General features: G+C 53.5%; 1 protein-coding gene across 1 annotated transcript; it reads right to left on the reverse strand.

Moving 5' to 3' along the window:
* Positions 1 to 22091: 22091 nt before the first annotated feature.
* On the reverse strand, positions 22092 to 26462 carry LOC136538021 (probable hexosyltransferase MUCI70). Its single transcript, XM_066530005.1, has 6 exons — positions 25948 to 26462; positions 25070 to 25272; positions 24193 to 24369; positions 23955 to 24110; positions 23469 to 23745; positions 22092 to 22809 (listed from the first exon to the last, which is right to left on the reverse strand). The coding sequence occupies exons 1-6, from the start codon at positions 26264 to 26266 to the stop codon at positions 22571 to 22573; spliced, it is 1371 nt and encodes a 456-aa protein (XP_066386102.1). The 5' UTR covers positions 26267 to 26462; the 3' UTR covers positions 22092 to 22570.
* Positions 26463 to 26586: the final 124 nt, after the last annotated feature.

A 26586-nucleotide genomic window follows, 5' to 3' on the forward strand; every position in this document is an offset into this window, starting at 1 on the left:
TCAGGCCAAGGTTGAGCAAGATCGACTCCTTCTGCAACAGCTCCGAAACACTCTTGAGCAGGAGCAGCAGGGCCATGGTGATGGTGGAGGATCCCGGCGGTGGGCCCGCGATGTGCACCACCGCATCAACGACGATGAAGGAGACGATCGTCCCCCAATATTCAATCGTGCTAGCCAGAATGTCGCGGCTACAGCGATGCTAGTGCGCACGATGCCCGAGCCCTCTACCACGGAAGGGCGACGGGTTCACGGTGAGCTCCAAGATCTCCTCGTGACCGTCGCGGTGCAGCAGGCTGAGAGTTTTGCCTCTCGACGGCGCGGAGCCACCTCAGACCTCCCCTCGGCACCGCATCGATAAGATAAGGAGGCCTTAGTTCGTCCCGAGCCCGCTCGGGCGCCAATAGCCCACGGGGTCCCCTTGCGGCTCGACCGCCTCGGCAACCAACGTGAGGTGCAGGCAGACCATGAGGTGGTCAGCAGGCGACGACGCCACGACAACGAGGGGCTCGCCCAGGGCTACCATCCACACTAGGGTGGCCGTTATGACAGTGAGGAGGACCGCAGTCCTTCTCCTGAACCACCTGGTCCTCGGGTCTTCAGTAGAGCCATCCGCGCTGCACATTTCCCAGCCCGGTTCCAACAACTAGCCAACCTCACAAAGTATAGCGGTGAGACCAATCCCGAACTCTAGCTTGCCGATTACCGCCTGGCTTGTCAGCTTGGTGGTGCGGACAATGACCTGGTCATCATCCGCAACCTCCCCTTACTCTTGTCAGACTCGGCACGAGCCTGGCTTGAGCACCTTCCTCCCTCTCAGATCCACGACTGGCGCAACTTGGTTAGGATCTTCATCAGGAATTTCTAGGGCACATACGTGTGCCCTAGAAACTCCTGGGACCTTAAGAGCTATCGCCAGAAACCGAACGAGTCTCTCCGAGACTTTATTCGGTGCTTCTCTAAACAGTGCACCGAGTTGCCCAGCGTCGGTGACTCAGAGATCGTCTAGGCTTTCCTCTCTGGCACCACCTGCCGAGACTTGGTCCGAGGGTTAGGCCGGAACGTGCCGCGCTCGGCTACCGCGCTCCTCAACATCGCCACCAACTTCGCCTCAGGCGAAGAGGCTGTAGGGGCCATCTTCCCCGAGAATGACGCCAAAGGGAAGCGAAGGGATGAGGCCCCTGAGGCCTCAGTTCCCCACCTCCCCAAAAGAAAGAAAAAGGGACGCTAGGGGAAGCAGGCCGTCCTCGAGGCCGATCTGGTCACGGCCGCAGAACGCAAGAATCCCCGAGGCCCTAGGGGCCCTAGGCCCTTCGACGACATGCTTAAGAAACCCTGCCCTTACCACTAGGCCCTGATAAAGCATGCCCTCGAGGATTGCTCCATGCTGCGGCATTACTATACCAGGCTCGGACTCCCCGACGACGACGCGAAGCAGAAAGGCGCCGGCGACCGGGACGATGACAAGGACGACAGGTTCCCCGAGGTACACAACGCCTTCATGATCTTTGGCGGACCCTCGGCGTGCCTTACGGTGCGACAGCGAAAGAGGGAACGCTGAGAGGTCTTCTCGGTCAAGGTGGCCACTCCCCGATACCTCGACTGGTCTCAGGAGGCGATCACCTTTGATCGAGATGACCACCCCAACCATGTCCTGAATCTCGGGCAGTACCCGCTTGTCGTCGACCCGATCATGGGCAACACCCGGCTCACTAAGGTGTTGATGGACGGAGGCAGCGGCCTCAACATCCTCTACGCCAGCACCCTAGAGCTCTTGGAGATTGACCGGTCGAGGCTCCGAGGCGACGCCGCACCTTTCCACGGCATCGTACTAGGGAAACGCACGCGACCCCTCGGGCGCATCGACCTTCCCGTTTGCTTCGGCACCCCCTCCAACTACCGCAAGGAGGTCCTTACCTTTGAGGTGGTCGGGTTCAGGGGAACCTACCATGCCATCCTGGGGCGGCCATGCTATGCCAAGTTCAGGGCAGTCCCCAACTACACCTACCTCAAGCTTAAGATGCCGGGTCCCAACGGTGTCATCACGATTGAGTCCATGTACGAACATGCATACGACTGTGACATCGAATGCATCGAGTACACCGAGGCTCTCGCGGAGGCCGAGACCCTTATCGCCAACCTCGACCAGCTTAGTGGCGAGGCACCTGACTCCAAGCATCATGCAGGGGCGTTCGAGCCCACGGAGGCCATCAAGCTCGTCCCGGTCAACCCCGCCTGCCCCGACGACCGGGCGTTGAGGATCAACGCCACCCTTGACATCAAATAGGAGGCCGTGCTCATCGACTTCCTCCGTGCGAATGCCGACATGTTCGCATGGAGTCCCTCGGACATGCCGGGCATACCGAGGGAGGTCGCCGAGCACGCCTTGGACATCCGGGCCGGCTCTAGACCGGTGAAGCAATGCCTACGCCGATTCGACGAGAAAAAGCGTAGGGCCATCGGCGAGGAGGTGCAGAAACTCTTGGCGGCCAGGTTCATCAAGGAAGTGTTCCACCCAGAGTGGTTGGCTAACCCCGTGTTAGTTAAGAAGAAAAATGGGAAATGGAGGATATGTGTAGACTACACCGGTTTGAATAAAGCCTGTCCAAAAGTCCCCTTCCCATTACCTCGAATCGATCAGATTGTTGACTCCACTACGGGGTGCGAGACCCTATCTTTCCTTGATGCGTATTCTGGTTACCATCAAATCAAGATGAAAGAGTCCGACCAGCTTGTGACTTCTTTCATCACCCCATTTGGCATGTACTGCTACGTGACTATGCCTTTCGGCCTCAGAAACACAGGGGCCACATACCAGCGGTGCATGACCCAGGTCTTTGGCGACCACATTGGGTGAACCATCAAGGCCTATGTGGATGACATCATGGTCAAGTCTAGAAAGGCCGAGGATCTCGTCGATGACTTGAAGATAGCCTTCAAATGCCTTAGAGAGAAGGGCATCAAGCTCAATCCCGAGAAGTGTGTGTTCGGGGTCCCCTAAGGCATGCTCTTGGGATTCATAGTCTCAGAACGCGGCATCGAAGCCAACCTAGAGAAGGTCTCAGCCGTAACCAGCATGTGACCAATTAGAGACCTCAAGGGAGTGCAGAAGGTCATGGGATGCCTTGCGGCCCTGAGCCGCTTCATCTCGCACCTCGGCGAAAAAGGCTTGCCTCTGTACCGCCTCTTGAGAAAATCTGAACGCTTTTCTTGGACCCCTGAGGCCGAAGAAGCCCTCGCCAAGCTCAAAGCATTGCTCACCAATCCTCTCGTCCTGGTGCTGCCAGCCAGAGACGAGGCCCTCTTACTCTACGTCGCTGCAATGACCCAAGTGGACAGCGCTACCGTAGTAGTAGAGAGGCAGGAAGAGGGGCATGTTCTACCCATCCAATGACCTGTCTACTTCATCAGCGAAGTGCTCTTCGAGACCAAAACACGATACCCCCACATCTAGAAGTTGATCTACGCTGTACTCTTGGCTCGGCGCAAGCTGCGTCACTACTTCGAGTCTCACCTAGTAACCGTGGTGTCATCTTTCCCCCTGGGAGAGATAATCCATAATCGGGAGCCTTCGGGTAGGATAGCCAAGTGGGCCGTCGAACTCATGGGGGAAGCCCTCACCTTTGCGCCTCGGAAAGCAATAAAGTCTTAGGTCTTGGCCGATTTTGTGGCTGAGTGGACCGACACCCAATTGCCACCTGCTCAAGTCCAGATAGAATGCTGGACCATGTACTTCGACGGGTCTCTGACGAAGACTGGGGCAGGCGTGGGTCTGCTCTTCATCTCGCCCCTCGGAGTACACATGCGCTACATGGTTCGGCTCCATTTTGCCGCCTCCAACAACGCAGCTGAATATGAGGCCCTCATCAACGGCCTGCAGATCGCCATCAAACTTGGAGTACGGCGTCTCGACATCCGGGGTGACTCGCAGCTCGTCGTCGATCAAGTCATGAAGGAGTCAAACTGCCTCAACCCCAAAATGGAGGCGTACTGCTGCAAGGTCCTTGTTGGTTTTGGTAATTGAGTGACAACCTAGGTGGACTAATTGTGTTTATGTGAGATACACAGGTGATTAGTCCACAGGTACATGTGTATGAGCAACATATGCCATGGAGGTGAAAATGGCTTGGAGATGTTGCAAAGCTCACACATGTGATGATGAAGGAGCTTATTGCACATGAGACATGACATTGAGTCATGTGATCAAGGTGGAGAAGATCAAGACAAGACTTGGCTTGATGGACCGGTTGCAAGCATGAAGGGCAAGTCAAAGGCTTTGGAGTGATGGACCGCGTGGCGGTGAAGCTTGAGCAAGACTTAGCGCCGATAGACGATAGCAACGGTGAAGAGCAAGTAGAGTCAAGATCGATGAACCAATATGATCATGTGATGATATGAAGTGGATCATATCATTGTTGATCGTGTTGGTGCATGTGTTGCATCGACATTAAAGGAAATGGAATGGAATGCGCAAGGCAAAGGTATAACCTAGGGCATTTCATTTCACCGGTCATAGGTGTGTAGAGAAGTTTATGACCGGGTTTAGGATAGATGGCCGTACTATCAAGAGGGGCAAACTTGTTTGCATATCGGTCATCTAGTGCCACTCGAGTGATCTAACTTTGCATTGTCGCTAGGATCGAGTGGCGTGGCAAGTTGAGTGGCTAACATCCTTTGGGAAATGATTGTGAAAATGCTAACACACATACACATGATGGTGTACACTTGGTGGTGTTGGCACATTTACAAAGAAGGTGGTGTTTGCAGGGGTGAGATGGGTTTTGGGTCCCTCTCTCCCTCTCGCCGAGCTTGCGAGGCGGGATTCGGCGCTTTCGAGAAAATGGTATGCCTATTTTCTATTGCGTCGGATGCAAATTCTTGGTGGTTGGCTCTTTGGAGCAAGGGTGAAGAAGTTAGAAGTGAAAACGAGTTGGTCGTAAAGATGCTGGCGTCGGTCAACTGACCGGACGCTAGATCTGTATGCACCGGACGCTGGCAGGCTGCGTCCGGTCAGGCTGACGTACGGTGACGCAGAAGCTAGAGTGTGACCGGACGCTGGCTGCGTCCGATCAAGTGTGACCGGACGCGTCCGGTCGAGGTTGGTACCTTACTGGAAACGACCGGACGCTGAGGGTCCAGCGTCCGGTCAGTTGAAGCTGCTGCGTCCGGTCAAGTCAAGTGACCGTTGGAATTGGGACACGTGGCCGTCTGTGGGCGACCGGACGCTGAGGTCCAGCGTCCGGTCAACACGACCGGAGCGTCCGGTCAGCCCGACCGTTGCCCAGTGAAGGGGTAACGGCTAGCTTAGCCCTTGGGGCTATAAATAGAAGTGGCCTTCGGCCATGGCTGGTGCTGAGCACCTCAAGGGACTTAGTGTCCATGCTTGTGAGTGCTTGGGAGCCCTCCATCACACATATACTTGATAGTGGTCATCCGATTGTGTGAGTGAGCGATTCTAGTGCGATTGCATCGTGAGGTTGCATCGAGTGGCACTAGGTGATCGAGTTGCAAACCGGTGGTGCTTGTTACTCTTGGAGGTTGCCACCTCCTAGACGGCTTGGTGGTGGTCTCCGTCGAAGCCCGCAAGAAGCTTGTGCGGGGCTCCGAAGAAGAGCTTGTGAGGGGTACTTGTGCTCACCCCGCGGGAGCCACGAAGAGCAACTCTAGTAAAGCGTGTCATTGAGCTACCCTCACTCAAGGGGTAGGTTCTTGCGGCGCCCGACGTGTGGGCTTAGCGGGTGATGCTAATTAGCCACCGAACTACCAAGTGAGCGGTCGACACAACGGGGACTAGCGTGTTGGCAAACACGTGAACCTCGGGAGAAAAATCATCGTGTCAACCTTGTTCTTCAAGTTGGTTTGCATCCCCATTACACAAGCTTGCAATTACTTATATACATATTAAGCTTGTGTAGTTGCTTTTGTAATTAGATAGCTTGTGTAGCTTGCTAATTACCTTCTTGCTTGTGTAGCATAGAAGTAGCTCCCTTGCGTGGCTAATTTGGTTTTAGTAACCTTGTTAGTCACATTGCTTAGTTTGTGTAGCTAAGTATTTGTGCTCTCTAATTAGACATTGGTTGCCTTGTTATTGAGCATTGCTAGTGAGCATCATTAGCTTTGTGCTTTTGCTTACTAGCATATGTAGGAGCTCTCTTGTTGCTTAAAGTACTAGTGGCATAGGTTTGTGTGACCTTGCTCCTAGAATTGTTTAGGAGAGCTCTAGCTAGCCCGGCACCTTTGTTGCTTGATTAGTATCATTGCAAGGTGCTATTGAACATAGATAGAGAGGTGTAGTCTTGGTTAGACCGATTGTTTTAATTCCGTATTTATATCGGTTAGCCGACATGATTAATTTTAGAAAAGACTATTCACCCCCCCTCTAGTCCGCCATCTCGACCCTTCAACTGCAAGCTGGTACGCCGCCTGGAAGACAAGTTCGACGGTCTCGAGCTCAACCACATCGCGCGGAAATACAAGGAGGCCATGGATGAACTGGCAAAGATGGCCTTGGCACGGGCTCCAATCCCCCCGAACGTCTTTGCCAGGGACCTCCACAAGCCTTCCATCGACTACGCCTTGGCAGCGGAAGAGGGCCCACCGGCCGAAACCACCACGGGGCTCGACGCCCCCTCTGCTGCCAAAACTCTCTCGACCAAGCCTGAGGTCATGGAAGTCAACACCGAGCCTCCCCAGGCTGACCAGGACGCGGACTGGCGAATCCCATTCCTTGATTAGCTTGCTCGGGGAGAGCTTCCTAGTGACAGGACCGAGGCCCGACGGCTTGCGCGGCGAGCCAAGACTTATGCCCTCTACAATGGCGAATTGTACAGGCGAAGTCCCTCCGGTGTCCTCCAACGATGCATCACCGCCGAGGCAGGCCAAACCCTGCTTTGGGACTTGCACGTAGGGGCCTGCGGGCACCATGCGGCGCCTCAGACGCTCGTCGGAAACGCTTTCCGCCAAGGGTTCTACTGGGCGACGGCGGTTGCCGACGCCACCAAGCTAGTACGCTCCTACGAAGGATGCCAGTACTATGCTCGACAGACGCACCTCCCAGCCCTGGCCCTCCAAACCATCCCCATTACGTGGCCGTTCGCCGTGTGGGGGCTCGACATGGTCGGGCCTCTGCAAAAGGCCCCCGGGGGCTACACCCATCTACTGGTTGCAATCGATAAGTTCTCCAAATTGATCGAGGCTCGTCCGATCAATCGAATCAAATCCGAGCAAGCAGTGCTGTTCTTCACTGACATTATCCACAAGTTTGGGATCCCTAACACCATCATCACCGACAACGGGACACAGTTCACCGGCAAAAAATTATTGACGTTCTGCGACGACCACCACATCCGTGTGGCCTAGTCGGCCGTAGGACACCCAAGGACCAATGGCCAAGTAGAACATGCCAACGGCATGATCCTACAAGGCCTCAAGCCAAGAATTTACAACCGGTTGAAGAAGTTTGGCAAGAAATGGCTCGCCGAACTCCCATCGGTCATCTGGAGCCTGAGGAACACTCCAAGCCGAGCCACGGGGTTCACGCCTTTCTTCCTGGTCTATGGAGCCGAGGCCATCCTCCCCACTGACTTGGAATATGGTTCCCCGAGGCTACATGCCTATAACGAAGAAAGCAACCACACCACCCGAGAGGACACCCTCAACCAACTAGAGGAAGCCCAAGACGTCGCACTGCAGCACTCGGCTAAATACCAGCAAACCCTATGGCGCTATCAGGCCCGGCGCATCCGAAGCCGAGACTTGAAGGTAGGCGACCTGGTGTTGAGGCTGGCGCAGAGCAACAAGGGTCGCCACAAGCTGACCCCGTCATAGGAAGGACCGTACATCATCGCCCAAGTGCTGAAGCCTGGGACCTACAAGCTAGCCAACGAGAAGGGTGAAATCTTCACCAACGCTTGGAATATAGAACAGCTACGTCGCTTTTAACCTTAAAATCCCAAGCACTGTATATATTGTTTCTCGGAATTCAATTGAAAAGCGTTCTTTAGTTGTTCTATTTTTTCAAGAAACCCCCCCGAGCCCACTGTGGGTCTCGGCAATACGATGACACTGTAAGGGAGACTCGGCTCTGCCTCCGTAGAACCGAATCTCCCTTGGGGGCTAGATGGGGGATTCCCCCTAAGTCCCATGCACCATTTTTAGTCGTTTTTTGAAAAAAAATCCTACGCCAAACCCTCTAGCACGCTCTGACGAATCGGTTGCGAAAAAACCAAGGACCAAAAGCCCGTCTCAGGGCCAGAAGGCCGGTAGAGTCGCGAGACGGCCTAAGCCTCCGGGCTATGGCCCTCCCTCACCACCTTTCACCCAGGGGACGGCTTAGGCTCCAAGGAAGTTTTTTGCGAAGAAATCTGATCAGAGACAACAAGAGGGCAGAGGCTCGGAAATACAAGACAAACGATTAAGAAACATGAGTACTTCAAAAAGAAAGGCCTCCACGACCACAAGCGTTATGATACATAGTTAATTCCTATTCTATTTACATGGCCGCTTAGGCCTAGGTCATGGCTTAGGGCCTCCAGCATCGGCAGACGGCGGAGGAGCGACCACCTCCTCTTCGAACAGCTTGGCCAACGCCATACCGGGACCCTCCGCCGCCTCCATTAGCTTCGCAACTGCCTCGTCAGCCTCCTCATCATCATCGGGTAGGACATAGCCATTGCTGATGGCTTAGAGGTCAACGCCTATGTAGTGCGAGGTCATGACGGCCAGTGCGCGCTTGACGCCCGTATGCAGCGCTCCTCGGAGCCGCTCGCGTACTTGACCGCTCAATGCAATCAGACGGCTCCCAAGGGAGCTACCTGATTGAACCCTCCTCGACCTCTAAGGCCTCACAGGTGGTGCGGGCGGCACTCTTCAGCGCCTCGTGTTCCCCGATCTCGGTCTCGAGCACCGCCTGCACCACGACGGAAGCCTCGGCTGCCCGGGTAACCTCCGCCTCTGACTCTGCACCATAGGAAACGAAACAGGGTTGAGCGTAAAGGAAAACAAGCTAAATAGGGACGGAAGCCTACGAAACTCACCCTTGGCCTTCAGCTCCCAGCATCGGGCCTCAACCCGAGAGGCCTTGGCTTTCTCCTTCAGGCGCTGGGCCTCGACCCGAGAAGCCACGGCATCCCTGGAAGCTTCACTCCCCAGCTCTGCGTCACACCAGGAAGTTAGGGAGTGAACATAAGAAAAAGCGAATAAAACGAGGGGACTAGGACTCACCCTCGGCCTTTCCCCTCCAAACCACAGCCTTGGTTCGCGAGGCCTCAGCCGCTGCAAGGGCCTCATCCAAAGCGTCTTTCGTCAGCTGGTGCGCACTCTGTTCCGCTCCTAGCTGCTCAGCAAGAGCCTTGCCCGAGGCCGTGGCTTCTTCGGCTCGAGACCTGAAGGCATCCCGATCACTGGCCACGTGGGTGAGCTCCTCCTCCAACTCCTTGACCCGCGCCACCAGAGGGGCGAGCAGCTCTTGAGCCGTGGCCGCCTCGACCTTCGTGTCGGCACAACGAAGGTGGAGGTCCTCCACCTCTGCGCTCTGCGCCGATAGGAGCTCGTTGGCACCTACAAGAAGGCCCTTCTACCACTGAAGCTGGTCCCAGACGTCCCTCTCCCACCAGAGAAAGACCAATTTCCCAAGGGACCGGGTCTCGAGCTCCTGGGGAAACAGAACAGGCGTCAATCCCTACAAAGGAAACTCGGAAAAAGACCACCGCATGAGAAAAGAAAGCACGAACCTGGGCGACTCTGGGCAGATCATTGGCCACCACGGACAGCGCCGTCTGTAGTGACCGCTCCACCAGCTGGCGGTACTGCTCGAACGTGTCCCAACGACCGCCCTCGGCCGCATCCTCGAGGGCAAATAGAGGCTCTGCTTTAGGGTCGTTCGGCTCTACCACAGGACATGCGGGTGATCCCACCTGCGGGGCTCGGGTCGTACTTGCGCGAGGGCCGAGCTTCCCTCGCCCAGGGTTGGAACCGGCTGTTCCACGACACCGGCCACCTCGGCGCCGGCCATCTCCTGTTCCTATGAAGTATCGTCGGAGGAGATCGGAAGGACCTCCACCTCCCGGGCGCTTTCCCGCAACAACGGCGGGCCTTGAACCAAGGGTGCCACCGAGGCCTCCGCCACCTTCATCTCCACCTCCTAGGCCGACAGCCTTGCCATGATCATGTCAGCCTCAGTGGTCCCGGGGCTCCGGCCTCCGACATCGTGGCCTCGGTGGTCCCGGGGGCTTCGACCTCCGCCATCGTGGCCTCGGTGGTCCCGGGGGCTCCGGCCTCCGCCATCGTGGCCTCGGTGGTCGCGAGGGCTCCGGTGCCCACCGCAGCGGCCTCGATGGTCCTGGGGGCCACGGCCTCCGTCGTCCCAGCCTGTGAAACCCCGGGGACCTCGATCCCGGTGGTCTCGGTGGCCAAGGGAACCTCGGCCGCATCCGACCCATGGGCATCGCCATCGCGGGGCGGAGGCGCTCCCTTCCCCACCTGTGTCAGGGCCGCCTCGGCAGCCCCTCCTTGGGTGGTCGGCTACTTCGGGTCGTCCCTCGCCGACGCTGTGCCATGTTGCAGGGCGGCTTACGCCTCCGCCACCCAGTGGGTGGTGGAGCCGGGGTTAACCTTGAGTGCTTTTAGGGGCGCCAAGGTAGGCACCTCCGCAGGCCGCTTTCAGCTAAGGACAAAATGTTTATAAGGTCAGCACAAGACAAAAGAATGAATGGAAAGCACTGCGGCTCCACCAAAAATACACCTACCTTGAGCGGGGCTGCAACCGCTTCGGCATGGCGACCCTTGTCTATGCAGGCGGTGGCGGCGGCAGAGGCATGGTCTCCGTGTTCATCGGCGCCGGTTGGTCCTCGACGGACCCCGACGCCCCTCGGTCCTCTGCGGGGACAGTTGCGTCGTCCCCACCGCCACCCGCTCCACCGCTGCCGTCGAGCCCACCGGGCTGACGGCACGCTTGCCCAACGCCCGCTCCTCGGGTGTGTCGGCCTCAGCCCCGAGGCGGGCAACCGCCGACCCCGGGGCGGCTCCTCCTCCTCCTGGGAGCGCCGGGCTGCTTACCGATGCCCCGGGCACCGTCTCCCCTACGTCACGGAGATAGTCCAGGGGACCCCGCCCCATCTCGCCCTCGTCATCCCCGTCTGAGGCATCCATCGATAGCGACAGCGACGGCGACTCCTCCAACAGGAGGCCGTCCTTCCTTTGCTGCCAGCGGCGCTTATCCAATTCCTCGCGCGCGAGGATCTTCTTCGTGCGCTTCGCCGCCTTGGCGTCCTTCCGCTTTTTCTTCACCCGCCGCCTTGCATCCTCAGGAATGGGCGGCGGAGAGGCGCGCACGTCCCTCATCCCCTGCAGGAACGGTGAACGCGCATAAGGGAACGAGAAGTAAGGAGAAATGGAGAAGGCTCGGGGGCTGCAGCAGCGCGCGACTTACCAGCGAGAGGAACCCCCGCGACAGGCGCATCACGATGGGGGTCAGGTTGCCACCCCTCAGCTTCGCCTCCACCGTCTCCCCCACCCGGCGAAGAATTTCCTCGTCGGAAAGGGCAGAGGAGGACATCCGGATGCCCTCGTTTGGCTCACCCGACCTCATCTCGAATAGGCGCCGCCGCCGAGCCATCAGTGGTAGCACCCTCTGGCGGTGGAAGGCAGCCACGACCATGGCCGTAGTAAGGCCACGGCCCCGTAGCCTCTCCAGCCCCTCCAGAAGCGGCTGCAGCTTGGGTGGATCCTCCCTCGGGACGCCGTACTTCCACCTCTCCGTGCAGCTCCCCACAATCCGCCCAGTGTAGGGGGGAAGTTCGCCGTCGTCATTGCGGAGATAGAACCAACTCGTGTACCATCGATGATTGGATGACACGAGCTGGGCCGGGATGTAGAGGTGCTGGCGGTCCTGATGCACTTGGAGAGTGTAGCCGCCGGCCCTCACCGCTTTCCTCGTGCCCGATGTGCCCGTCGGTGTAGTGGTATGCCCCACCCGGAAGAGATGGAGCCACAACTCCCAATAGGGAGCAATCCCCAAGTACCCCTCGCAGATAGCGACGAAGATGGCCGCCTGCGCGATGGAGTTGGGGTTGAAGTTGTGGAGCTCCACACCATAGTAGTGCGGGAGCACCCGCATGAACACCGAGGCCGTGCTCGTGAAAGGAGACGAAGCTCACGACATAACCGTCGCGAGGCCTCGACTCTGGCTCGCCCGACGGAGCGATCCACTCCAGCCTATTGGGGTCCGTCACCGGACGAAGGAGTCCGCCGTCGATGTGTGACTGAAGCATCTCCACGGTGACGTCAGATGGATCCCAAGGGTCCGCCTCGATGACAACGATGTCGCCGGCCATGAGTGCGGTGGAGGGTTCAAATGCGGTGGTGAGTTTGTCTCTCTCTCTCCCTGGCTCACCCTTCTCCCTTCTTCTTCCCGGTGCCCGCTGCTCTAGCGACGGCTCAATGGGGGCAGAGCTAACACAGGCAAGGTAAGGTGGGGAGGGGCGAGGCTCGTTGCGTATTTATGCAGGGTAAAGGCGAAACGGACGGGCGATGAAATCAGGGAAGTTTCCCTCGGATCCAGCGCGGTTAACCACAATCCGATTTTACCACCCACGTGCCCACCTTTTCCTCATTAATTGCGGGAACAGTTACATCCCATCCGTTGACACCACGTCGCGCCCGACCGCTGCGGCAGCAGGTGTCGTTCCGTCTCCCCAGAAAACCACCTCAAAAGGCGCGCCAACCGTTGCCGAGCCAATGGGGAAGATATCCCCCCCGCCCTATTCCTTTCAGATGAAGGAACCGGGCGCTGAGCCTATTACGGTCTAGGGGTTCGAAGGCTGGGCCCCCTAGGGTTTCGACAGCCGCCCTAGGGCAACAGAGTCAGGGACGACTATGGGCGAGCCCACGTATGGCCAAGGCCTGAGCAAACGATCGCTCGGGACGTCCTAAGTCGTGTCCGAGACCGGTAGGGAGGTCTCCGAATGGGATCCCACCGTAGGGAGGAACCGAGACACCGGGGCCTAGCAAACGGCCTCGGCACCCACTAGAGAAACCCTCCAGTACTCTTGGAGCGCGTCTCTGGACCACTAGCCGTCCTCTAGCGAACGGGGCATGGGCCTCCACTCGGACTTACCCGATAACAGCTCACAGGAAGCGCCACCGCTCGTGCCCACCGAGGGTAGCCTGGCACATTCCACCCCTCCTTCCGAGCAAAAAGGAAACATGAGGGTCGCACAAAAAGTCAGGGGTACCCCTGATCGCCCTCTTGCTTCGTGCAGAGGCTCGGGGGCTATCCCTGCGACCTTGCCGAAACCCCGCGACCCGAACTCGCACTTGTGGGCTCGGCAAATACGATAAAAACTCCTCACTCAAAACACGAAAAAATCCCCTAGAGGAGTAAATCCACTCCTCCAGGGCCTCGGGGGCTACACCCGGTGGGTGCGCTCGCGCGCACCCACCGAAACCTCAAGAAACAAAACACAATCCCTACAGGAGCGGCTGTAAGCCAAGTCTCGACAAACCCTCAGGAAGAGTGCTCCCACTCCCCCTAAGGCTCGGGGGCTACTGTTGGGTACCATAAAATGGGGTACCCCGAGCGTACACCAAAAGAGTCACTTAAATCCCATCAATAGCGAAGCCAGAAGGTAAGCCATGGGTTCACCACCAGCCCCGTCTGAGCCCACCAGCTCTCCGCCTCGCCTTAGGCCTCGCACGAGAGGTCTCGATGCCCTGACGAAATCTCCGCCTCATGCGAGGCCTCTCGCAGGAGGCCTCGGCAAGGAGCCCAATCTCCGTCTCGCCCAAGTCCCCGTGCGTACAGCCTCGAATGAGACAGCTATTCTCCGTATTGCTCGAGGCTGGCTTGTCAATAACCCATCACTCTTGCCTCGACCAGTCTTCCCGACAGCATGTCACGTCCTATTAATGTGTCAACCACTCCCGCAATCTCAGCCGGACGACGGCTCGACACCACGGAGTGGCCGACGGGACAAGGAGTCGCATCAACACCATACCGGCTAAGACAAGGCGCGGCGGGGATTACCGACCACTGTGTTTTGGCGCTGTGCCCACGATCAGCACCGGCGCTACGCTATGCCCCGTAACACCCGCCCCGAAGACAACGCGGCATGGGAAGTCTGGCCCTGGTCATCATCGCCTCCGAACCAGCGTACTAGATCGACCGCTCCCTCCGAGCCTCAGCACTCTTCGTCAGGGCCTTGGCCATCTCGAGATTCACGTCTATCGAGACCCCCACCACGGTTCAGCCTTGGCACCAACCGAGCCTTGACCTCGCGCGTAGTCAACCCACAGCGACCCGCACGCTGACCGCCGCGCCCGCTTCAAGGCAGCCCTGGAGCTCCCATGACGCACAGGATCGGATGTGACCAGCACGTCGCCCCAGCGCTTCAAGGACGAACCACTCCGACGACCACGCCGCCATAGGAATAGGCTATAGGGCTCGGACACGCCGCCTCCGTTCCCACGATGCCGTATAGTTAGCGCACGTACTACCCTTGTCCTCCCTTCAACTATAAAAGGAAAGGACTTGGGCCATTTCTGAAAGGGAGAACACAAGCACACACAAAAACAACACCCTGTAACACGTATACTCCCCCACCGCCTGAGAGCAACGTCTCAAGCAGCCCGCTTCACTCCACACCGAGACCTGGGACTAGCTCTCTCTCTCACCCAGCTTGTAACCCCCTACTACAAGCACTTCAGTGCAAGTAATACAAGATCGATCTCTCAGACTGGATGTAGGGCACCAATTGCCTGAACCAGTATAAGCCTTGTGTCTCTTTGCATCACCATCCGGGATCAGGAACACACAGTACAAATTTACTAGTTGGTTGAGGACCCCCGGTCCAAAACACCGACACTCCCATTTATACCCACATAATCAGATATCAAAATCATTTGCATCATATTATCATCGTATACCATCATAAATGAACCACAATGAGTAACCAATTATTCTGTGAGTTTCTCGGGCCGCTCGTGACCGTGAGCACGGCTGTTATAACAGTTTGTAACCCTCTACAGAGGTGGTGCACATTCACCGCGAGTCGTGATTCCCATATGCCCGGGTTAATTACTCCCATGTCACTGCCAAGATGAGCAGGTAGGGTACACTATGAAGCCATTTCATAGGTTTCTCTAACAAGTTAGGGCCGCTAGGTTTCCTCGGCAGGCAGATGTAGGAACACCCCTTTCCTATGGCACATATCCATCGCGGCTATACACATAGGAACAGAGGCAGTCCTATACCCAACGTGGCAAGCCCTTTTTGTGCCATAAAGGTAACCTCTAACCAGCTAGAAAGGTCATATTACTGAGCTAAAGTTAGAGCCATATGACTCTCACGGTTGCACTGTCAGTCCCAGCTTTTGCCGACAAATAAGTCCTTATGGAGGGCCGGGAGCAACATGATCAAAAGTCATTTGCACCTTCGCCCTATGGATCAGTTGTTATAAGTCATGTTATACTTTTAGTTCCATAGAACCATTAACCATCGTATAGATCATGTTTAGTTAGAGCACTAGCAATCTACCCATATGCAATTAACCCATATGAGTCAAGGGAACATGTCATCAAATGACTAGAATGTCCTTATGGTTATCAAAGTTAGACACATCCACATGAGTAAATGATTAAAGTGAATAGGACATCAAGGTAGGCCCATGCTATACTTGTCTTGGTTCACAAACTCTTGCTGGTCCTGCTGGTCGTCGAAGAACTCTTGATCTCCAACGTTCTCCTCACCGTCTGAACACGACCAACACGGCAACATACAACATTCCATAGGCATTCATGCAAAGCAAACAATCCTATAGTTAGAATAGTACACCAATAGTATAGAAAACAAGATAAAATGTTTATAGAAATAATCTACGTCTCGCTACAATCACGTCAACGCGAAGTTCACGAAAATCGAAGCTAAAACGCGAAAGTTATGAATTAAACGGGGTTTCCTATAGCACTTTATTTAATTAAACCTAACCATGAAATTTAAAAGTTGCAAAATTGATTAACAGTGGTACTAACACATAGATTATGAAATTACGAAGCTAACGCAATTTGAACGGGTTAATTCGGAGCTAAAACGAAATTTTTATGAGCAAAAGAAATCTAGTGGCATTTATGTAAATATTGAAAACGTATTTTGGACTAAAATAGCGTACTTTACGTTTTCAAAACGAGAAAGCGTACTCTGGAACTGCGCTAGGGATGGCGGGTTCAATTAGGTGAACCTAGGAGGGCTCTTTAGTAAATCTACCCGCGAAGGGGTATCTTCTAATCCTGGCCGCAGATCTAGAGATGAACGGCTTGGATTGGAGAAGGGAAGAGAGAGAGAGGGAGGTGCCGGTCGGAACAGTGGCTCGACGGCGGTGCTGCCATGGCCGACGGCAAGAACCTCGCTGCTGCACGGGAAACGAGGCCTAGAAGCCTCGGTTTGCGCATCCGAGAACACCGGGGGATAGAGGGGGTGAAGGAGACCTCGGCCAGGTCGAGAATGGGGCTGGTGGACGCGTTAGGCGCGGTGGCAGCCATAGCCGGCGGCAAGAAGCTCCATGGCGTACTTGTCTAATGCCCTAGAGGCCACGGTTCATCAAATTGAAAACACCGAGAGAGAGAGAGGGGGGAACAAGGTGAAGCTCACCGTGACTTCAATCGGGGATGAACGCGGCTCGGGGACGGCTGTCCGCGCGGTGAGGCGGACGGCGAAACCCGACGCTGCGGTGCGATGGTTACCTCGGGCACGGGCAACGCGAGAGGGAGAAAGGAGACAGCAGAGGGAGCGGGGAAGGGCTCGACGCTGTTTTGTAGAGGCCGGGGGCTCGGGAGGATGCGCCCACGACGCGAAGTGGAGCGGCGGTTGCGGCTTGACCCGTTGGACCGGGCGCTGGGCGAGCGGGAGGTTGGGGGCGGCTCTAACGGGCGGGGCCGGGATGGCAGCGGCTGAGGGCAGCGTAGGGCGCGCGGCAACGGTTAGGCGCGCAGTGCTGGGTCAGCGCGTTGCTGGGCCGCATGAGCCAGGGCGTGGGCGGCAGTTGCTGGCGATGCTGGGCTGCAGCGGAAGAAACAGCTCGGCTCGGCTGGGCCGGCCCAAGAAAGTAAGAGGGGGAAGAGCGAGCGGGCCGCGGGGAAGAAAGGGCCTGCGGGCCGAAACTGAGGAAGGGAGGGAAAGGAATTCCTTTTCTTTTTTTTCAAATACATTTTCCAATTTCATTTTCAAGTTGAATTTGAATTCAATTCAAACTTTAGTCAAATCTAATCATTACAAAAACCAATGTGCAGCAGCATGAATGTATCAACATGTTACTAACCTTATATTCGATTTTATTTTCACAAAAAAAATATTTCTTTCCTATATTTCAATGCTCACATAATAACATAATTAAATCAAATTTTCTTATTTCAAAAGACTGAATTTTTTGGGTGTTACAGCTGCCATACTGGAAACCGGCCCATGGCCTATACGCGCGCTGCGCGTTTCCGCGTCCCAGGCCGCAACCTGGGCCTGGGCCGGAATTCTTCTCTCCCGCCTGGGCAATATTCGGTCCGAGCTCTGCGAGTCGTCGATCATGATCCAACGGTCGTGCGCCAGACTCGGAGGAACAAAACCCCGGCGCCTACCTCCTCCCCCGATCCCTAAACTCATTTTCACCCTTTCCTCCTCTCTCTTTGCCGTAGAGGCGACAGCGGCGGCGATCACGTTGGCCGTCGGCGCCGGTGAAGAAAAGCGCCGTCGGAGCAGTTTCGGCTACCCTTCCTCTTTCTTCTTTCTCGCTCCCCTTCTCTTCTATTCTAGCCCCGTAGCCATGGCGAGTAGATCTAGGGGAACAGATACGACTGCTCATGGTGATCGGATAGGCGTGGCGGCGGCGCCGCGGGGCCCCTCGCTGGCGCACGCGCTCGCCCGAGGCTGAGCGCGCCGCCGCCAAGCGGCCTTGTGGCGACGCCCTTGACTCCCGAGCCCGATGCGGAGGCCGCGTGGTGGCTTGACCGACCGGCGTCGACGATTCGGGTGCTCTTCCCGCACAATGTCGGAGCAAGGCCGACGGTGACAACTGCGATAGGTAAGCCCTGTCCTCTCCGCCCGTCTTCTAGGGTTAGGATTAGGGTTAGGGTTAGGGTTTAACTTGACTGGATTTGTTCGTTCCAATTCATCTTCTTCTAAATGCTAAAACTTAGACTATCCCAAAATAGATCCGCGCACCAACCTGGCTCTTCCAAAATGCAGTCACGGCCATCTATCGATAGAATTTATAGGACCTATATGTATAGATCTAGTGGGTGAAACTTAACTTAGACAAAGAACTTGTCGATGTACCTCCCAAAGCGTAGTTGCGGCCATGGTGCCGCAGCGACGTGGCCTCGAGTGTCGGAGTAGAGGTAGCTGTGCAGTGAAGGCGCGATCCAGTGACGGCAGCGAAAGCGGTGGCGCTTCCCGTCGCTCACAGCGCGCCCTCTCGATCGGACTAGGGTTAGGACGTCGGTGGGGCGCTGGCAGCTACGGTGAATCTCGTATCTCGAGCCTCAACCCTCACCTTCTATTCATAACGCTGCGCGACGAGGGCCTATTAGCCCGGAGAACAGCTGAGCGTCCCCGGTCAGAGAGTCAAAGATTCGACTCAGTCGTCGGACCGAACCTGGTGCCTCGCCAAGTCGGCAACCCCAAGTTCCCGGCCGCTGTGGCTTTGCTTTGCTGCCCGTCGTCTGGGCCTGCGAGCCCCTTGCCGCGCTTGCGCTCTTTATTGCGAGATCAAAAGAAAAGCGAATCCGATGTGCTTGCGCAGCATAGCAAGCAAACTAGCAAAGCATCCACAGTCCACAGGTCCACGAGCGATGATGATTGATCACCATTCACCACACCCAACACTGTAGCGTGAGCGTAGTGGAGTAGTGTATTGACTACTGGATTATCCACCTGCTTACCACTGTAATATTCTTGCATTCTTTGATGATTGCCTTGTCAGACACTCAGACTTGAGATGCATGCAGCCTTGCAGGCGCTACAAGGGATCGGTTCAGGTCAACGAAACCATCATACTATCACGGAGTTCGCCGGATTTGGTGCTCAACATTGAGGGCCTGTTTAGTTCCCAAATTTTTTTGTGCAGTATCCATCATATCAAATCTTGCGGCACATGCATGGAGTACTAAATGTAGACGAAAAAAAACTAATTGCATAGTTGAGTGATAAATCACGAGACGAAACTTTCAAACCTAATTAGTCCATAATTAGACACTAATTCCCAAATACAAACGAAAGTGCTGCATCTAAACGCGCCCTCAACTCTAAGCTACCAGTAGTACATTACGAGAAGCTGGTAAAACTACAGAAACGACATGGCAGCCACCAGGCAGGAGAAGAATATCCATCCGACGCAGAAAACCACAGCGTTGACAGGAAAGCTCCAATCCCGTCACAATTACCAACACAACACAAGCACCGCTTGCTTTAATAATCTTAAAGCGACCAAAAGCTTTCACTTCTTCACTAAAGCAGCTGTAGTCAACCAGTGATACTAGTACTAACACCTCTATATGTCTGTTTTGTTGCGAGAGCATCTCTCCCGCACCGACCGGGAATCACGTTCAAGTGACGCCACCCGGTAAGGCTATCCGCACTCGTCGATCTTTATTTCCATCTCTAAAAAGAAATATTCTATCTTAGTCATCGAGATTCTCTACTCTATACTCATTTCTTCTGCACTCGTATTACCTCTATCCCATACTCTATACCCACTATTCCATATTTTATTTCTCTCTATCACCTTTCTCTCTCTCCCCTGCTCTCTTTCTCTCTCGCGCAGGCACCTCGGGAGACGCATAGCGGCCGGCAGCGCGGCGGGCCGCTACCGTTGCGTGCCGCATGCAGGCGCGCGCTGCGCGCGATAGAGGCGCTGCGCGCCGTTTGCAGGCCTGGTTACCGGCCGCGGTGCGGACAGCCTAACCGTCCAGTGCTACTGCTACGTGCGGCTAGGTGTTCTTTAGCACGGGGGTGGTGTCAGCGATGAAAGTAGGAGAAGCGTTGAGGGAAGAGATGAAAGGGAGAAAGAAAAAGTCCAGGTGAGAAAAGGCCAAAAAGGAAGCGTAAAACGAAAGGCCTCCCCGTCAAGATTCTACTGCTGATACCGAGATATACTCCACGTACTGCTGCAGTGCGTCTAAAGCTAGCAGATGAGTGAGGGCAAAGCCAAAGGCGGATACGTGTAGTTTCAAAAAAAAGAAAGAGGGATACGTACGACGGCCCCGGGTTCCAGCCGCCTTTGCGCCGGAGAGACGGGGCGTTCCGTGGACAAAATCTAGCTCGATTCCTACGTACGTGCGCGCTGGGTGCTGCTACGTGTTCGCACGCGTGCGCGTGGACTTCGGATCCTCAAAAACAAGCCTTGGATTCGCGGCATTGCCACACTCGCCACTCGGCACGGTTCGAGAGAACTTTCTTGGCATTGGATTCGGCGGCTGCAGTTACGGGTACAACCACGACTACGCCCTTATTTAGTTTCACCTAAACTTCCAAAAAGTTGCTACAGTATCTGTCACATCGAATGTTTGCGGCCCGTGTATGGAGCATTAAATGTAGACGAAAAGAAAAACTAATTGCACAGTTTGGTGGGAAATTACGAGACGAACGTTTTGAACCTAATTAGTCTATGTTTAAACACTATTTACCAAATAAAAACGAACATGCTACGGTAGCCCCAACATCCAAATTCATGGAACTAAACAAGGGCTACGTCTACGAGCGTGTGCCTGCGCAGCTCCTCCCTTGAGCCGGCTGCCTTGCGATACTAGTGCATGCTACTAGTAGAAAGTAGATCGTCATGATGTCAAACGCACTAACCACTGTTGCTGCTCCTGCTGTCGACTGTCGTGCAATCAGTTTTGTGATGGAATGGAGGAGTGTGTATTCATTCACGTGCGTCCTGGTCCCCCGAGCTCGCGACGATAGCGATCCCCCCCTGACTACACCTCACGTCCCCATCCTTTTCCCCGAGTTTCCTCCCTGTGCATGACGACGAGCAACATTTCCCGGCACTTTCTGCGCGCCGGCAGCTGACGAGAAGTGTCGTTCGTTGCCCCCGCTCCGCAACACAACAAAAATGTCGGCACCGCAAGAAGCTCTCTCTATCCCTGCAGTGGTTTCAGCCTTGCCACACAGGCATTCATGGCTACCAACCGTCGTCCTCGGCGCCTCCCTCCAGGCCGAGCGCGGGTTAATGCCAGCGGGAGTCGGAGTGAATGCACGGCGAGGCGAGGCAGACCTCGGTTTCACGGGCTGACGGCGTCGGCGTCGGCATAGGATGATAGGAGTAATGGGAGAACAGGACAGGAATACACGCACACGAAAGTTTGATTTCACGGGCTGACGGCGTCGGCGTCGGCATAGGATGATCGGCGTCGGCTACAGTAGATTTTCGTTTTTATTTGATAATAATTGTCTAAACATTGACTAATTAGGCTCAAAACGTTCGTCTCGTAAAGTACAACCAAACTGTGCAATTAGTTTTTGATTTGGTCAACATTTAGTACTCCATGCATGTACCGCAAGTTTGATGTGACAGGAAATCTTCTTTTTGCATAGTGCCGAAATTTGGATTTTAGCCCTTGTTTAGGCCCCGTTTAGTTCCCAAAAAATTTTGCATAGTACCCGTCACATCAAATCTTGCGGCACATGCATGGAGTACTAAATGTAGACGAAAAAAAACTAATTGCACAGTTGGATGAGAAATCGCGAGACGAAACTTTTGAACCTAATTAGTCCATAATTAGACACTAATTACCAAATAAAAACGAAAAGTGCTACAGTGCCCAAAACCCAAAAATTTTTGGATCTAAACACACCCTTAGTTCCAGGAATTTGGATTTTAGGGCTACCGTAGCACGTTTGTTTTTATTTGGCAAATAGTGTTCAAACATGGACTAATTAGGCTCAAAACGTTCGTCTCGCAATTTCCCATCAAACTGTGCAATTAATTTTTCTTTTCGTCTACATTTAATCCTCCATGCACGGGCCGCAGACATTCGATGTGACAGGTACGGTAGCAACTTTTTGGAAGTTGGGGTAGAACTAAACAAGGGCTTAGCTGAATTAAACAGGGCCCAAATGCACATTTAAGTGAGCCCTGAGAACGAGAGAATCGATCAATCTCAATCACATTCCCCGGCAGCTCAGTTATCTGGTCTTTATGATTACAGTACGCTCCCATGCTCTGCAAGCATCTGGGTTAATTAACGGCCTTAACCTGGGAGCAAGCATTCAGGATTAACGGCCTTAACCTGGGAAACGAATTCTTCCATTTTCACGAGGAGGAACGGTACACCACAGCTGCACAGGCCATCTTCGGCTGCAGCAACGTCGACAACACCTCGTCGTCAGCTAGTACATCTTCCCTACCAGGCTAACCCTACCCTCTAGTACGCTGCACTCCTTCGGTGACTACTGTCTGACTGTAATTTCACTACGTCAGGATCCTTCTTATTATGAACTGGATGGAAGAAAGAAGAGAGGCTACTAGTAATCAGGCAGGCTGATCTAAAGACCAGACGACACCCAAAAGGGCCCAACTCCAGAAGGGGCTCACGTTGCCTCCTTGACGAGCGGCTTCACCTTGCGCCTGTGCCCGAAGCTGTTCACCAGGTCCTTGCGCGCGCAGACGGGGAACAGGTGCACGCCGGGCGGCCTCAGGCGCCTCAGCACGTAGGGAAAGCTCAGCTGATCCCGGGACGTGAACCTGACCACCTCGTTGAACCAGGTGCACATGAAGAGGTTGGTCAGCGGGGCGTGATCCCTCACGATCACTGAAGCTTCTGCCAGAGCTGTAATAAAAGGCAAAAATAAATTGGATTGGTCATTGCTATGAACAGGTCGTCGAGGACCACCACTGGGAAAGGATATGCATATGCATGAACTGAAATCCTCAATTCTGAAGCGAAACATTATGTTGGTTTCACTTTTGCAGTGGTTCCCGTTCTACCAAGCCCACAAGTGGGGCTAGGGCGGGCGAATGGGCGATGGGGCTGGAATGCGTGTGAGGCCCTTTGCTCTGTATCACTGGTTCAGGGGCAGAAAAGGACCTTTGCTTTTATGCTAAACGCATGCAACTGGCCCAACTTTATTACTTGTGCCTTTTGCACAACTACAGCTAAGCAGTTGTACACTTGTACTACACGTTTGTTTCATGAACACCAAGCATGGTCGCCCACAGTATTGGATGTTATTCTATTTATTACTAAAGTGCTTTTGAGATTCAGCATCCCAAGTTCCTGTCCACAGGTGTAAACTGTTAATGCTACCATGGTTCTTACAGGGGCTACTTATATAAAGCGAAAAAATGATGAAATCAGGTTCTGAGTAATGCTTCACAAAAAAACAGACAAGAAGTAATGTCGACATGTAAACCAAAATATGCATGTTGAGACATAAAAAAAAGTTTCAGATGCAAACAACGGTATGCATGTTGAGATTAGAAATGAACCTTTCTTTCCATTGAATCTTTTCTCATCAGGGATGCCATCTTGTCGGTACTGATCCAACTGCGCTTCAACTTCTTCTGAAGTTGCTTTGTGTTTCTTAACAATTGCTTTTGCCTCGTCGTACAGGCTACTCCGAGCTCCATGTTCAGATAACGCTAAAGAAGAGTTTGAACGCCACAGAAGGGCTTCAAGGACTCCCAATGGGTCTCTCCGGAACTGACATTTTGAATCCACCCAAATTGAGTACCGCGCCATGGGGAAAAGGCGATGGCTTATCAGCTGAAGAGGAACATTCACCAAAAACAGAGTCAGTAATTAAAAATTGATAATCTACACTGCGATAGTATGCAGCAGTATAGAAACACTGATACTAATATGTGTGCTGATATTCTCTTGTTCAGGAATACCAGAGGGCAAAGACCAAAAACAGAACATTAGTACACTGCATTATTTTTCTCTACACCAAAAGCCAATGAAAATTTCCATACCTTGGGAATTTTCCCATTCAATCGTTGATCTGAGAAAGGAAGATCGCTAACAAGAATGATCCGCCATAGGCCAATCATGAGGTCTTCACCGATCTTGTGTCCTTCCTCCTCTTGAGCTGCACGAGTGACTTCATCCCAGAAAGCTACATAGCAAACCTAGAAAAAAATCACAAGCATCTGTCAACAAACAGGAAAAAAGCTGAAGATAATAACCTCCAACACAAGATTGACAAGAGACCTTTCTGATGGAGTTTTCGGTCATCCCTATAGGCTGGTGAAGGTCGTCACCTCCACCAAATGCACAAGTTGCAACAACTACTTCACAGGATCTCATGTATTCTTTGTCAACATCAGAAACTCTGAACCCTCCATTTTCATTATAGAAGCCACAGTGCACTGTCACACTTTTCTTCATCTGTAACATTCAGTCACAATACCATAGGAGTGGCATGTATTAAACCATTATAATTAAGATATTTTTTTCTCGAACCACGCAGGAGAGTTGTGCGTCATTTCATTAAGGTAGAAAAATATGTACACGAGTCCAGAAGGACCCAAACTCGAGTACAAGAACACTACTCACACCAACACCCCAGAAAATATGCTACAGGCGCACCACAGGCTACTAGAAAAAAAACGACAGCGACTACAGGCCTAAAAACCAATGGCCAGCAACCTGGGCATGAGCTCCTGGAGCTTTGAAGCCCCTGCAGAACACCAGAGCCCATTGTAGACAATGCGATATCTACTTGGTGTGAGTGGTAGAAAATGCGATATCTACTTGGTGAGTAGTTGCCAAATGGGAATAGGGAGATACTCCATCCTTTCCAAATTATAAGACGTTTTGGCATTTCTAGATTCATAGCTTTTGCTACGTATCTAGATACATGTTATGTCTAGACACATAGTAAAAGCTATGAATCTAGAAATGCCAAAACGTCTTATAAATTTGGGACGGAGGAAGATGTACCACCTGATATCTAAAGGTTGTAAAATGGAACCAATTGCATATCAGGGTTTAATTGCAACTAAAACAGCTTGAAGTTTCTGAGTAACTAGAACATCTGAGGCGATATCCAAAAACTCACTGAAATTTAAATGCTAAAAAAGTTAACCTTGAAGCTTTCTTCTCGTTCAGTGAGTGTCTGGTATCCTGTGAACGAGTTCAACCGTGAATTCTCTGTATGTGATGGTGTATCATTGTCGATATGAGGCAGACTTGATCTGTACACAACTTCCTTGATTGACAAATTTGTTTCAGGAATTTCTGGAAGCTCCAGATTTTGAAGCTTCTCAGGATCAAGAAACTTCAGGCATGCTGTAAATGCAACAATGTTTTAATTATAAGCAGAGTACAATACATGTCTTAGTTGTTGTATCGTGAGATTCTACAAGTGCAAAGAAGGAAAACAAGAGAAAAGTAAAGGAAACTTTGCTATAACCATAAGAAACCAGAATGAGTAGAACAGTTTAGCTTCAGTTTTTGCTAGTCTAGGTCGAAATAGTACAGTATTGTAAATCCCTCTCCAGACTACTTTAGCCAATCGGCATTATTCACAGCTGTTCTAGGTTTTATACATAACCCGAAGAGGAAACAAATCTGAGATTGTTTGTGCCCAACCCTTCAATGTAGCAATATTACATTTACAGATCACAGGTGCATATTACGCGATAACGACTAGAAGTAACAATAAATCAGATAGTATCAAGCACACCACCAAGAATAAAGAGAATACCTCAACATATATAAAACTAACAATGGAACTAAGCAGGTCTACATTTGTATTCTTATTCTAATAAAAAAACACTTTACTGTAAACAGACAACTGAACGAACTGAGCACAGCATTATAATACAGTCACACTATTTCTTCTAAAAAAAATAATAGTCACACTACGCATTCCCGAATTAAAAGTACCAAACCAATAATTATATTAAGACGCGGTCCTATCGACAGGAATTATAAGGGTTTAAGAATCGAGTGTGGGCTTACACTTCCTGGCGCCATCAGCGGCGAGGGCGTTGCGGGAGAGGCGACTGATGTCCGCGAAGGACGGCGGAGGCAGTGTGGAGGAGCGGGAAGGCGTGAGGCGGTAGGACTCGTAGAGGAGGAGGGATACGGCGAGGGCGGCGAGGAGGAGCGGCACGCCCAGCTGCGCGGCGCGGAAGAGGATGCGGCGGCGGCGCGCCGAAGCGGAGACGGGGCCGCGGGAGCGCTTTCGGCGGACGCGGACGCGCACCTTACCGGTGGCCTCGTCGTCGTCGGAGACGGAGATGGAGATGCCTTGGATCAGCGACGACGACGACGGCATGACCGGAGCCCGGAGCTGTGGGGAGTGGGCATGGAGGGGGAGGGCCGGTTGCCTTCACTGGTCTCCAAGGTGCTTTGGGTTGGGTTGGGCTGCGGCATTCCGGATGGCATGCTTTTGGGTTGAGTTGGGTTGGGCTGCGCCGTTCCGGATGGTATGCCTTGGCCCACGCAGTGTTTTTCTGTGTTGGCACTCTTATGCCCATCATGAGCAGTTTTTTTCCCTGTGTTTTACTTGTGTGAAACCAGGAGTGCTAAAAACGAGCAGATCATGATTCACCGGCTTCCATTCTTCATCTAAAAAAATCTGCCATTTTCACGGGA

Source organism: Miscanthus floridulus, chromosome 2, assembly GCF_019320115.1.
Source record: "Miscanthus floridulus cultivar M001 chromosome 2, ASM1932011v1, whole genome shotgun sequence".
NCBI classification, from domain to species: domain Eukaryota; kingdom Viridiplantae; phylum Streptophyta; class Magnoliopsida; order Poales; family Poaceae; genus Miscanthus; species Miscanthus floridulus.